Here is a 13,626-nt window from a genome sequence, read left to right as displayed (position 1 = left end):
ACTATTTAATAATGAATCAGTGAAGAGCAGTTCCTTATGGAACTGTTCCTCGGCCTGTGCTTTAACAAAGGAGAACAGTCGCTTGACATGTGGAGGTGGTTTCCCTTCGTTGTCATGTGACAGAGCGGCCACTAGGTGGCGCTTTGAGTTTGTGGCCCACTTTTGCAACTGCGACAATTAGGAACTAGGAGGGAGGTGACAAACGTGATGCATTCTGCGACATCGGGGTTCAACGCGTTAACATACCGTTTAATGGGACAAAAAAAGCCTTGCAAGTGCAACAGATGTATAATGCTACTGGTAAGTGTAATTTAAAGCTAATACTGACTGTTACCTCACTTTAGCTTTACTGAAGTGTTGGCCAACAGTGTCATCTTGCTAACGTGGAGTTGCACCGCGTTAACTTCAAACATTCATTATTTTGGTCTAACGTTACATTATTCATTTACTGTTTTTCCGCATTTGTCTGCTAATGCTAGCTAACCTTCAGCCACAGAGACCAGAAGAAGGTTACTTATTGCAACTCGTAACGCCAGAAATATTTTTGTCAATTTGTAAATAAGCCCGCTGTGGTTGAACAGAAAATGGAATAAATGAAAGTGAGAAAGTACAAAATTACCCTCAAAAGTAAAAATGTCACTTTTAACGTGAAGTTCACTAACATTGGCAGTGCGCGAGCAGTTCTCCACGTGCAGCTGCGATAGGGCTGCAATCACAACACTGGCTTTTGTCTTGCTTTTAGGGAAAAGGTTGCTTTAATAATCTGGTGAAGAATTAGTTTAACGTAATCCTATTTCATTCACAGTGGCATTACTTTAAGGGTCTTTACAAATTGAAAATGAAATAAACAGGATAAATGACATTTAAAAACTACAATGAAGTGATCCGTAGATTAAATGTAAATAGTAAAACCAAAGCAAGAACAAAAGTTCAATTATAGGCAACAGTAAACAGGAAGATTTTTTAAAAATCGGGGCCACCACTGGTCCCAACAGTAGTAGGTGTACATTGAGTTGAACCATATTTCTTTATCTGACACCCCCACCTCTTATGTCCTTCCTTGCTCCCAGTACCCATCAGGCCATGCAGCGGTACAGGTGGCCAGGTTATAAGAAGCAGCTTCTTGGAGAGCTGCAGAGACAACAAAACAATGCCCAATTCTGTGATGTCCTGTTGAAAACGGAGGGTGAGCTGTGTAGCATATCTAAAGTTATTGATATTGTAATAAAATATTAACCTCTTTTTCTTACCGTGTGTAAAGGTATTTCAGTCCCAACCCACAGTTGCATACTTGCAGCTCTCAGTCCCTTCCTGTGTCAGAAGCTCTCGGCCTCCCCGTCTCCTCCGTCGGGCCAGAAGCGCGAGCTCCGGCTCCAGGCTGTGAAGGCCCAGACCCTGCTGAAGATCGTTGGTCTTCTGTACTCTGGGGAGGTGGAGGTAACAGGAAGTGCAGAGCAGAATGACTTGCTGTCTGCAGCCCGCCAGTTCGGGATCACAGACCTGGTTGAAGGACAGAAAAATGGAGAGGTGGGGGAGGGAGAACCCCAGAAAAGTTGTTTTGGGAGTTGCAGAGAGAGGAATGAAAGCGGAAAAATGCAGGATGCACAAGTTCAGGCTGAGGGTGCTGGATGGAGAAACACAGTTTCCCCAATTGAAAAGAGAAGTTGTGTATCCACAGGGAGACGGAATGTTAAAGCTGATCAAAAGACAACGGGCTGTTCTAATACACACTCTGTCCAAACTGAACATCCAACCCCAGGGCCCGAACCCTCTGTAGCTAAACATTTGGATTGTTCTATCTCATTGCAATCCCAAAGCGTCACACTCGATAAACATTTTAGCTTCGCTCCTTGCCCACATATTTCCTGTGTGCACAGTGGAGCACAAAGCGATGGCGAGTCTACATCAGACCGATCCTCTGGCAGTGTAACAAACCCCACGCCAACTTCATCTTTGTCCAGCAACGTGATGACCTTTTCCATTTCTCTTAATGATGACGCAAACTCCACAACACCTCAGGAAGACGGCACCTACCAGCAGTCATCTGAGATCGGGGATAGCATACAGGTGTTGGCTAAGGAAGGGGCAGGACTGAAGGGTAGAACAACTAACGGCAAAACAGCTGTCAACAGGGAAAATGCAGAGCAGCCAAGCCACAGAGATGAGATGCGAGGAGAAGAAAAGGGAAACTCTACGGAGATACGGCATGCACGTGCAAATGTAGGGATAAAGAGCTTGGCCAAGATGAGACAGATGCAGCAGATGATGGAGACGGAGACCACACAGATTTCCATCAAGGTATGAAGGACTAGTTAATTATTCCATGTAGAGGTGTAAAAATGCTCCAAAAATAAGACTTTCTTTTTGTCTCTCTCTAACTTTGGGACACTTTCCAGACAGTTTGTGTTTGTGAACTGAGGCTGCTGTGAGCATTTTAGGAAGTTGTGTCATGCAGTTTGTGATCTTAACATTCTGGGAATCACAGTCAGTTTAGCTAATATGTGGCATTGTCTAGTGTTTCTTGAACATGATGTAATTGAAAGATCAGAGATCAACTTGTTGAGTTGCAACTACCGACTGTAGTGAACATTTAATCAAATGAAATTCATCCGGGTGTCGGAGTCGCTCAGCTGCTGTTGCCTTTAAGTTTGAGCCATGTCTTCATTTCCCCTGGAGCGCAGGCATGACTTTAAAAATGACTTGTCATTTCTACATTTCATAAACAAAGAGAAGAAAGGACATTTGAGGATTTAGTTTCATGACAGAATTGTTTCTTCTCAGCAATGATGCCTCCAGAATGTCATAACAAACCTGTAAGAAGCCCACTTGTTTTCATTGCTCTATTTTCTTCCCTCTGTGCAGGTGAAGCTGAGGAGGAGGACCAATGCAGAAGTGTGGGAGGTTGTGAGCAAGCAAGACACAGATGAGGCGTTGTCAGTTCTTACCTCCCTGAAACAGGTATGTAAGTGTGGTGGTGGTTTATACACAGACGCACGTTTCATCCAGTTTACTTGGATATGATTGCACATTTATATTAGAATCACTTCATCTGTCTTGGTGATGCAGGGCAGTGCAGAGATGGAACAAAAATATTGTTTCACAGAAAATTACCTTTGTAAACACAGCTGGGTCATTTTAGCCAATCAGCAGAGCTGTATTTGTCTGTCATCATTTTGGCTGAGACTGATGCACCTGCAGTTGTTAGTACAATTGATGTGGTCACTTAGGACCTCTTGGTCTCATGTTGGTTTTAAAAGGTGGACATTAAAGAGCAGGGTGTCGGGCATCTCTTATTCATTAAATGCACACCAAACAAAATCACTTTAGCTTTCAAACAAATTCACTCTTTACATTTAACTGTCTGTCTCGCATGGAAAGGAAAGGAAAAGTTGAGTTGAGTTGTTCATACTCGGGCGCTGTGCTGTGGGAGAAATGAAAGACAGTGTGATGCAAAAAACGTCAGGTAAAGTCCCAACTTAGTATCTGTAGACCGCCTGAGCGGCTTCCTGAGGCTTTATGAACAGCAGGTCTGTTTCATCATCTGACTCCACCTGAGATTAGATTTTTAGAAAGTCAGTGTGTGTTTAATAGTTATTTGATTCTTATCACACTAAACTTGATAAAAGATATGTGACCTCTTTATCTTTTTACAGGATGGCTCCAGCCACAAAAGGCTGCAGACAGACCTCAGTGAGCCTCCTCCCTCCTGTGTCCAGCCAGGCCCAGCTCATAAACCAGAGCCCCCGACTATTCAACCCGCTACCACCAACTCCCCCGAGCGACCGCCTCGCCCCAACACCCCCTCTGACTCCCAGCTTCTCTCCAGCGACTGCCTCGATGGCGGTCTTGAGTCAGTGTCGCTGCCCCAGCCTCCAGGCCCTGCGGAGGAGTGCGATGAGCAGATGGAGAAGCTGTTGGAGGACATCATGATGGGTCTGAACATCCTGCCGAACTTGGACGGAGACTGCAAAAAGTCTCATTGTCTTCAACCAAACCATGACGGAGCTCCAGCCATTTGCCAGGTCCCAGTGACAGAGGAAGAGCGACCGCAGAGTCGGATGCATGCTGCCTTCAGTACGGTGGGACTACCAGGATATTACCAGGAGTTTGGGACACAAATTGGTCACGCATCAACAGATACAGGTATTGAGATGCATTTCTCTTATGATTTCTACTTTAAACACGATGTGTAGACACGATTGTTGATAGATTGTGGGCTAATGTGTTGCAGAGCAGTGGCAGTGGGTTAATGAAACAAGTAGCCATTTGAATCCAAAGAGGGATGGATTTGTTAATTAGGATAATGAAAAATGTAGTGGGTGTTCACTACAATCACAAAAGTTGACAATTCCAGGCTCTCAATAGCTTCATCCTTTATCTATTTAGTCCTTTTATCTGTTTTATTTAGCTGTCCTCTTGTTTATGATCCAGCACTTAACAACATTTAGAAGAATGCCCGTTAAATTTCCAAAAAGGGGATGGTTTGATTTTCTTGAAGTGGGGTTGTGCGAGCTACTTCTCCACCTACCTACAGAAGAGAAACCCAGAAACAGTTCAGTGCTGTTACTCCTGTCTGTTTCGCTAAACTGGTGGCGTGCCGACACCGACTACTGTCGGTAACACACTGACTATAAATAAGTACTTATCCCTTTAAGTCCGAGGCGATAACGTAAAATTGCTTATTTTGTTTGAACAAAAGTCCAATACTCAAATTTAGTAATTTTGCTATCGTATAAAATAGAGAAAAGCCCAAAATCCTCACCATTTAAAAGCTGGAACAAAGAAATGTTACTTGAATGATTAATCGATTCTTCAATTTATCGTTTCAACTCTAAATTTATTTTTGTATATTTGGTAATGAGCAGTATGGTTAAAATGAATCTGAATCTTGTATTGTCCAGTGTGCTAAAGTTAAGCAGTTACTAAAGAAATCAAAGAACACAAGATCAGGTCAAGTCTACCGGAGCTGTTTCCCCCCAGTCCTCCGCTTCACACCGTATCACAATCTAAATGCCCACACTGCTACTGCTCCTCTTTTCAATTGATCCAAAAGCAACACCCTAACAGCAACCACCTCAGCTTTTTAAATTCAGGATGATTGATGGCGGCCTTCTCACCTATTGTACAGGTATCTATTGTTGTTTTACAGCTCAGAACCAGCCCAGCTGCTCAAGCCTTTCATCCGTACAGCCGGCTGCTGTGCTGATCCAGCAGCAGCAGCAGCACTCTCCCCGGTATCACTCATCTGTCACATCCATGGGGCAAAGAGATGGAACGAGCCACCAGGGCATGCCGCTGTCCAAAACACTAAATTGTCCATATCCTGAAGCACTCAGTGGGCAGAGACTACTTACTACCTTTACTTATTTCCCAGCATTCCAGGAACCGCCTTCACAAGACAACATACTAGAGATTTTCCCCCTAATGAATGGAAATGAAGCACAGTCCTTGCATTCCTTACCTTGCATGGATGATTTGCGGCTTCCTCAATGTCTCTCTCCGTTAGAGCCGTCCACCTCGCCAGCAAAACGTCCATCTACCCTCAACAGCTCAACGAACCAAAGCGGTAATATTCAGCCACAGTCATCTGTACACGGGCGACCCTGGCTTTCAGTAAACATGGGATCACTACAATTTCCTCTCAGTGCCATCACGCACGGAGCAAATAGAAGTGAGTCTTTACCCCTGGATTCAAACCAGCAACAGCAAAAACATCTGGAGTTGCATCCACAGAGTGGTGAAAGCCGGGCAGCAACTTGTTCTGGTCAAGAGGTGGAAGAGAGAGGCGCAATATCTGATGGTCATCAAAACGTGGCAAAACTGAAGTCTGATCTCAGGAAGATAAAGAAAGATGTTAAATGTAAACAAGATGACACTAAAGGTGATGCTGCAGTGCCTAAAAGGAGGAGGAAGAAGCGTCCAGGCTCTCCACAAGAGGCCAGTTCTCCTTTGGAATACAAGCATATGAAAGTCAGCGATGAAACAAAAGGTCAGATCAACCTGAGTGTTTGTTTAGTCAGTTTGTCGAGCAACAACGTGCTGGCGAAGGAAAGAGAAATTGCTGCCGGTTTAAACATGCCAGACACATTTGTAGGGAAAACAAATGAACTGTCAACCATCACGGAAAGTCTGAGAGAGAAGACCAGAGGGCCCGAGGATCTCAATACTAACCAGATGCGGATCAGGACCAGGGGCTTTTTGAAAAGAACTCTAGAGACCACAAGTAGCTCAAGCATCGAAAGTACAGTTTTACAACCCGTGGTCCGCAGTGCTCCAATTGTGAATAAAGAAGGAGTTCCCAAGCGGGGACGCGGAAGGCCACGAAAAATAAGGGTTGAAGAGATGCCTTTAGAGAGCGCTCTCTCTCTTACCGTCGCTGACAAAAAGAGCCACGATGTGAAAAGAGAGCCGCAAAATGACAGTTTGTTGAAGGAGGAGAGCGAAAAAACAAGGAAACGTAAAAAACGGATCAGGAATAGAAGTAAAGTGGAGGCAGTTCCACTGATGGCCTTAAGTGTTGAGGCAGACCACAACAGTGATGTAACCGGAAGAAGACTTGGGGCAACCAAACGGATGGTCAGTCTGAAGGAGTTTCAAAAGCTTATCAAACGCCAACACTCCAAAACAAGGAAGTCAAAAGAAAGCCAGGACAAGGAAACAAGTGAAACCGCAGGAGTTGTAGAACGTGAGGAAGGGAAGACGTGCGGTAGCAGATTGGAAGAATTAACTAACGGGACAGAAATGGATACTGCTCAGCCTCAGAACAGGGGCGGAGTTAAAGAGCACCACGCCTTCTTGGACGTCACAGTTGATGAAAATCACAATCAAATTGTCAACAAATCATCAGCCGAGTGTGACGAATCACAGCAAGATGAGACGAATGTCCCGACTGGTAATGAGACCCGTTTGTTGGGCGATGAGTCCCTTCCGGTGGTTTCCTTCGACGTCTTGGGAGAAGAGGCCGAGTTAGCAGCTGAGACGGAGCAACCGCTGAAGAGTCCCGATGAAGGTAAAGTGTTTCTTCCATGGGTCAAACCCTTTTACTGCGTACAGTGAGTAGAAAACAAGAAATTCAAACTATTGAACCATTGCATTTAAGTAAGAAAATGTATTTGAATGAGCAACACTGCAGTTGCATACGATTATATACTCAACCTACTTTGGTGCTAACTTGTAATATAAAGCATGACACTGTGACTTGTAGCAATGACCACAACATGCTTGAATTGTTGATTGCATAATGTTGGGCTCAGTTTTGAAAAAGAGACATTCAAAAAGTCAAAGTTTAGATTTTTTACAGGCGTAGTTCATCCAAATCACACAAACAAATATTTACCAATTTAACTTTTCGATGTATCAAGTCTTGTGGCAGTGATGGAAGGAGTACTCTGATCCTTTACTTTGTGTAAAAGTATCAATACGACTATGTCAAAATACTCCATGACAAGAAAGTCCTGCATTCATAGTACAAGAACAAAAGTATTATCAGCTAAATGTACTTTAAAAGTATCAGCAGTAATAGTAGTGGTTGGGCTGATATATTACTAGAGATGGAAACTCGATTCTAAATGAGTAAAAAGGGTTAGGGTTTTGCTATCGGTACTTCAGAATTTAGGAGGGAGATCTCCGTGGGGAAAAAAGCAGCATCTCAAACCTCCTCACTGTCTCTATGCCTTTCTTTGCAGAGTCGTGCTTTTACTCTATATATAGATATAGATATTAAAGACAATGACCCAATTACTCTGGATAATCCATCTTAGTTCCTTCTTTTTTTAGCACAAACAGCCCGTGATGGAGTGTCAGATAAAACAAAGCCGACTGCTATCCACGATGGAGGATCGTCTCACAGTGACGTGCACCTGCCTCAAGAAGACGAAATGCCTTCAGTGCACAACTTGAACCTCCAGACCCCTGAGAGAAACAGTCCACCTGTGTCGGACGCTGGTGGGTTCGGCAGGAGCACCGGCTGCGATCAGGAAGAGGAGGAAGTGGAGGTAGACGTTCTGCTTTGGTCTCCAGACAAAGCGCCTCAGACCAAAGATTGTGAGAATGGACTCGACAACATGGCAATAATTCCAGAGGAAGAGGAGGAGGAGGAAGAAGATGTGAATGAGATTGATGTAACTGGAGATGAGGCAGAGTAACTTTTGTATTTTGGCATAGTTTTTACTATGTTGTGTGACTAATTCAGCACTTTGGTGAACCACATGTTATGTTCTCTCTGTTGTGGTTTTATGTATGTTCACAAAGATGCCAGACAAAGTCTATTTTGCTGTGAAGCTATGTACAGTATATTGTTATGTCCTTCTGTTCTGTTTTCACCAGCTGTGTGCATGCAAGAGTGACAGGCTGCGTGCTGGTTTTACCTTCATTTAGTTCCATATCCAAGGTTCAAATGGATGTTAAATTTCCATTAATAGTATGCTAAATAATTAATTACAAAAAGGGAAAAAGTTCTTACTGTTCACATTTGTCAATCATTTTATTAGTTTTACATTTTCAGTGAATTTTGAATTGTCATACTAATTAAGGTAAAAGCACTCGAGGGGCATTGTGTCTCTCTGAAAGTGACTATTGTTGAAAATGAACCTTATTTTGAGCTTTTATTTGTAAAGCACAGCTTGTTTTGTGTAAATTACATAATTATGGGTTATTAAAAAAAACCTGAAATCTGTCACTTCTTTTTGCCAACAGACCATTACATTTACTTTTGTCTTTGGCGATCAATGGCACGAGAGGGCGCACTGTCTCTGCCTCCAGTTTGAATCCAACTTTATTGACAGCGGAAGTGTGAGCGGAAACGGTACACACGTGTTTTGCGTCTTGCAGGTTTGAAGGTTAAAGAAGAAGCACCGGGTAGGTCTCTTGTCCACCGCTCGCTGGAGAGGGTCACCAGGACGGCGTGTGCGTGGGTAAAGCTGGGTGTGAGCAGCACTGCAGCGCAGACATGGATCCCATGAAGGCACAGCAGCTGGCGGCGGAGCTGGAGGTGGAGATGATGGCTGACATGTACAACCGGTAAAGACAAAACAAGCTAACCATTAAAGCTAGCTATCTCTAATTTATGCAACCTTTCTGTAAGTAGTACAGAGTCTCGTGGCCTTCGTTTAAATCGTCTCTAATAAACTGGATATGCTGTAACAAAGGGGCATTCAACGGTAAAAGGTTAGCTACGCTTATTAGAGATGTCCCTCCGTGATGCTAGCACCGCATAGCATGCTACACCGGATTAACGTTGAGTAAACCTGCGATGTTAAACATGAGTTTAAATAGATTTAAGTTGCAGCTAAAGTTAGCATTTGCTTTAAAATTTGCCTTTCCGGTACGAAAGCCCATTGCATATGGATGTATTGCCCTAGCGTGTACTGATAGTCTTTAAATACCCTTTAATGTGATTATAGTGATGCACAATACTATTAACACTTAATTTCAGAATGGAATGGGAAACCGTTTAATACACACTCGGGTGTTTAAAAAAAAAAGGAAATGCAATGAAATGTTTTCTCTGTCCTCACTTCTTGATAACGAGTCTTAACGTAAAGGAGAGCAATACTGGTCATTGTTCGCTCACTAACAGACCCCCAGGACTGTCTGACGTAAATGTAGTTTAACCATCACTAGTGGGACTACTGGTTCAGAGCAACTGTACAGGTGTCATTTAAGCTGCTACAGTATCGGGGTCCTGGTATTGTGCATGCTGGTTCACCGTCACACTGGGACAATTAAATAGAACAGAGGTACTAACCTAACACTAAGACAAGCTAATATGTCTGCTGTGGAAAAAGTCAAACAGTCTTTGTTCTGGGCTTTCTTTTCTAGTCTCAGGCACAGACAGGTGCTGGTCATATAATTAGAATATCATCAAGTTGATTTATTTCACTAATTCAATTCAAAAAGTGAAACTTGTCTATTATATTCATTCATTACACACAGACTGATATATTCCAAATGTTTATTTCTTTTAATTTTGATGATTATAACTGACAACTAAGGAAAATCCCAAATTCAGTATCTCAGAAAATTAGAATATTACTTAAGACCAATACAAAGAAAGGATTTTTAGAAATCTTGGCCAACTGAAAAGTATGAACATGAAAAGTATGAGCATGTACAGCACTCAATACTTAGTTGGGGCTCCTTTTGCCTGAATTACTGCAGCAATGCGGCGTGGCATGGAGTCGATCAGTCTGTGGCACTGCTCAGGTGTTATGAGAGCCCAGGTTGCTCTGATAGTGGCCTTCAGCTCTTCTGCATTGTTGGGTCTGGCATTTCACATCATCCTCTTCACAATACCCCATCGATTTTCTATGGGGTTAAGGTCAGGCGAGTTTGCTGGCCAATTAAGAACAGGGATACCATGGTCCTTAAACCAGGTACTGGTTGCTTTGGCACTGTGTGCAGGTGCCAAGTCCTGTTGGAAAATGAAATCTGCATCTCCATAAAGTTGGTCAGCAGCAGGAAGCATGAAGTGCTCTAAAACTTCCTGGTATACGGCTGCGTTGACCTTGGACCTCAGAAAACACAGTGGACCAACACCAGCAGATGACATGGCACCCCAAACCATCACTGACTGTGGAAACTTTACACTGGACCTCAAGCAACGTGGATTGTGTGTCTCTCCTCTCTTCCTCCAGACTCTGGGACCCTGATTTCCAAAGGAAATGCAAAATTGACTTTCATCAGAGAACATAACTTTGGACCACTCAGCAGCAGTCCAGTCCTTTTTGTCTTTAGCCCAGGCGAGACGCTTCTGACGCTGTCTGTTGTTCAAGAGTGGCTTGACACAAGGAATGCGACAGCTGAAACCCATGTCTTGCATACGTCTGTGCGGAGCGGTTCTTGAAGCACTGACTCCAGCTGCAGTCCACTCTTTCTGAATCTCCCCCACATTTTTGAATGGGTTTTGTTTCACAATCCTCTCCAGGGTGCGGTTATCCCTATTGCTTGTACACTTTTTTTCTACCACATCTTTTCCTTCCCTTCGCCTCTCTATTAATGTGCTTGGACACAGAGCTCTGTGAACAGCCAGCCTCTTTTGCAATGACCTTTTGTGTCTTGCCCTCCTTGTGCAAGGTGTCAATGGTCGTCTTTTGGACAACTGTCAAGTCAGCAGTCTTCCCCATGATTGTGTAGCCTACAGAACTAGACTGAGAGACCATTTAAAGGCCTTTGCAGGTGTTTTGAGTTAATTAGCTGATTAGAGTGTGGCACCAGGTCTCTTCAATATTGAACCTTTTCACAATATTCTAATTTTCTGAGATACTGAATTTGGGATTTTCCTTAGTTGTCAGTTATAATCATCAAAATTAAAAGAAATAAACATTTGAAATATATCAGTGTGTAATGAATGAATATAATAGACAAGTTTCACTTTTTGAATGGAATTAGTGAAATAAATCAACTTTTTGATGATATTCTAATTATATGACCAGCACCTGTATATAGTGTTGCTGCCTCTCACTCATCGTTTCTGATTATTAATGAGTATTGTCCCTGTCAAATAAACAAACAGAATAAAGTCAAGTCCAAATCTAAAGCCCCGCTTTGACTTGGGTAACTCTCTCTGGGGTGTTCCACTCAACTGGTTAATAAATGGGTTAAAAACAATCAATTTATAACAATTTTCCTATTTGGTTTTTTATAAACACAAAATGATGCGGTCTAGAGCGGCAATGATTTATCAATTAGTTGATCGACAGAAATTGAATCAGCAACTTTGTCGCAAATCCATTCAGTCTAATGGCCGAGTTTCTATCAAGTAAATACTCCGAACATTAAATGGATTCGGCTTCTCAGACGTGAGGATCTGCAGCTTGTTCTACAGTTAGCACATCTGTTCCTGTGGGACTTTTGGTTCAATAAAACAAGACATTTGATGACATCACCTTGGACTTTAGGACACTGATGGACATTCTTTTTTTAATGTTTAATTTTGTATTTTTTAAGAAAAAATTTTTGCATCGCTTAAATAGTAAATTAGTTGATAATGAAAGTAATCTTTGCAGCTCTAATGTCGTAATAATAAGTTGCTGTAATCACATTCAAACTCTACACATAGTTGCTTCAAGCTATTTACATGTTCAAGCAAGGTTGCACTACATCCAACATGAAATCGAGTGACTCCAGCAGATGGTGCTGTATAGTTTTAGCAAGTTGCTTTGACCAAATGTGTGTATTGATGGGACATTATATTAAGGTGTTTTAAGCATAATAAAATAGCCTGGTAAATGTGTTAACACATGCAACAATATTCCAGTCATTACACGCAGTGTTTTAAAAACCCGACCGTATCCCGGTTTCCTTTCTTCGCAGCATGACCAACGCCTGCCACAGGAAGTGTGTACCGCCACATTACAATGAGGCAGAGCTGACAAAGGGGGAGTCTGTGTGCTTGGACCGCTGCGTTGCCAAATACCTGGACCTTCACGAGAGGCTGGGACGCAAGCTGACCGAGCTCTCCGTCCAGGACGAGGAAATGATGAGGAAGGCATCTGTGGGAAGTGGATAGACGCTAATGAAAGGCTCAAAGTAGAGCATTGTGGGGGATTAAAAGGTTATGGGTTATTGAGTGGGTGGGTTTTGTTTGGGAAATCAATAGAGTGTGAAGAATAATGCTGTTGAGGGTCCACGGAGAGAAACTGCAGTCCAGGATGAGACGTTGGATGGGGCTCAAGGAATCACCGGAGGACCTGGTGGAGCGAGGGCACGAGGACGTCTAGAAACGGCTCACTGCTCCACCAGCCTCTCTGCATGCGTCTGATGAGTTTTTCATTCAGCTTGGCTCGGTCCTCAAGAAGTCACCTGATAATTGAGTGAAAAGGAGCGAGGCTGTGTAATATCTCTAATCCATGCTCTGTGTCTGTTTTTAGCTGCGTAGAGTCCCAGAAGGGTGCTGCCTCTTCTGCACAAACTCAAATACTGGCAGGTTAAAACAAACACTATTTACATTTAGTATTTGTTCCCACATCACCCTTTGAACTTGGGTGAATTCTTCTATTTTTTTTGAAAGTGGGGAAAGTAAACATGGGCCCTCTTCATAATGTTGCAACACAACATGGTAGTCAGGTCGACGCGTTGTTCACAATTACAAATTGTCTGTTATGCAGACAGGGTTCTTTACAATACCTTGAAATACAGTAAGTCAAATACAGATGGATGAGGGCATGTGCTGAATGAATTATGTATGGCAGTATCGTTTGTCCTTTTTTTAAACACAAGACTGCATCGTTTACTCTCTTTCAGGCCTGTGTTGGATTTGTCAGTAAACTCAGATACAGACTACCAGCCAGGTCGTTCCGGCTACACGGACGTGTGATGAAGATAGATTTAACTCGATGCTTGTGCAGACTATGTTGTGCTGTATGTGACTGGACCATGTTTCTTTTTTTGTTTTCATGTGCTAACCACTGTGTCAGTGACGCAGCTTTTTATCTGCATATTGGAGAAGCTGCACAGTGTGTCGTTGTTGTTAAGAACTCTAATAAAACTGTCATTTATTTTAACATGAGTTTTCTTTTTTTAATGCGGGTATTTAAATCTTAATCTCTGTCCCACCCACTTGTTTTATTCTCGCACTCGTGATCCAGAGAAGGAGGAGTTTCCTAAATGTGTGTCTGTACCTTTAAG

General features: G+C 42.9%; 2 protein-coding genes across 3 annotated transcripts; both read left to right on the top strand.

Annotated features, from left to right (window-relative positions):
• The first annotated feature begins 34 nt into the window (after positions 1-34).
• Positions 35-8,677, top strand: LOC142948583 (uncharacterized). 2 transcript variants are annotated; one of them, XM_076090698.1, is made up of 6 exons: positions 35-1,186; positions 1,262-2,298; positions 2,863-2,958; positions 3,654-4,143; positions 5,150-7,009; positions 7,777-8,677. In XM_076090698.1, the coding sequence occupies exons 1-6, from the start codon at positions 1,051-1,053 to the stop codon at positions 8,142-8,144; spliced, it is 3,987 nt and encodes a 1,328-aa protein (XP_075946813.1). In that variant the 5' UTR covers positions 35-1,050; the 3' UTR covers positions 8,145-8,677. The 2 variants fall into 2 exon arrangements, with proteins under 2 accessions (XP_075946813.1, XP_075946812.1); XM_076090697.1 differs by having other exon boundaries at positions 5,129-7,009.
• Positions 8,678-8,803: 126 nt separating this feature from the next.
• Positions 8,804-13,502, top strand: timm10 (translocase of inner mitochondrial membrane 10 homolog (yeast)). The gene is made up of 2 exons (XM_076090695.1): positions 8,804-9,018; positions 12,313-13,502. The coding sequence occupies exons 1-2, from the start codon at positions 8,948-8,950 to the stop codon at positions 12,506-12,508; spliced, it is 267 nt and encodes an 88-aa protein (XP_075946810.1). The 5' UTR covers positions 8,804-8,947; the 3' UTR covers positions 12,509-13,502.
• The last annotated feature ends 124 nt before the right edge of the window (positions 13,503-13,626 follow it).

The sequence above is a fragment of the Anarhichas minor genome, unplaced genomic scaffold (assembly GCF_050575085.1).
Source record: "Anarhichas minor isolate MPS153535 unplaced genomic scaffold, ASM5057508v1 ptg000012l, whole genome shotgun sequence".
Lineage (NCBI taxonomy): Eukaryota > Metazoa > Chordata > Actinopteri > Perciformes > Anarhichadidae > Anarhichas > Anarhichas minor.
This window is presented reverse-complemented; position numbering and strand designations above follow the sequence as displayed.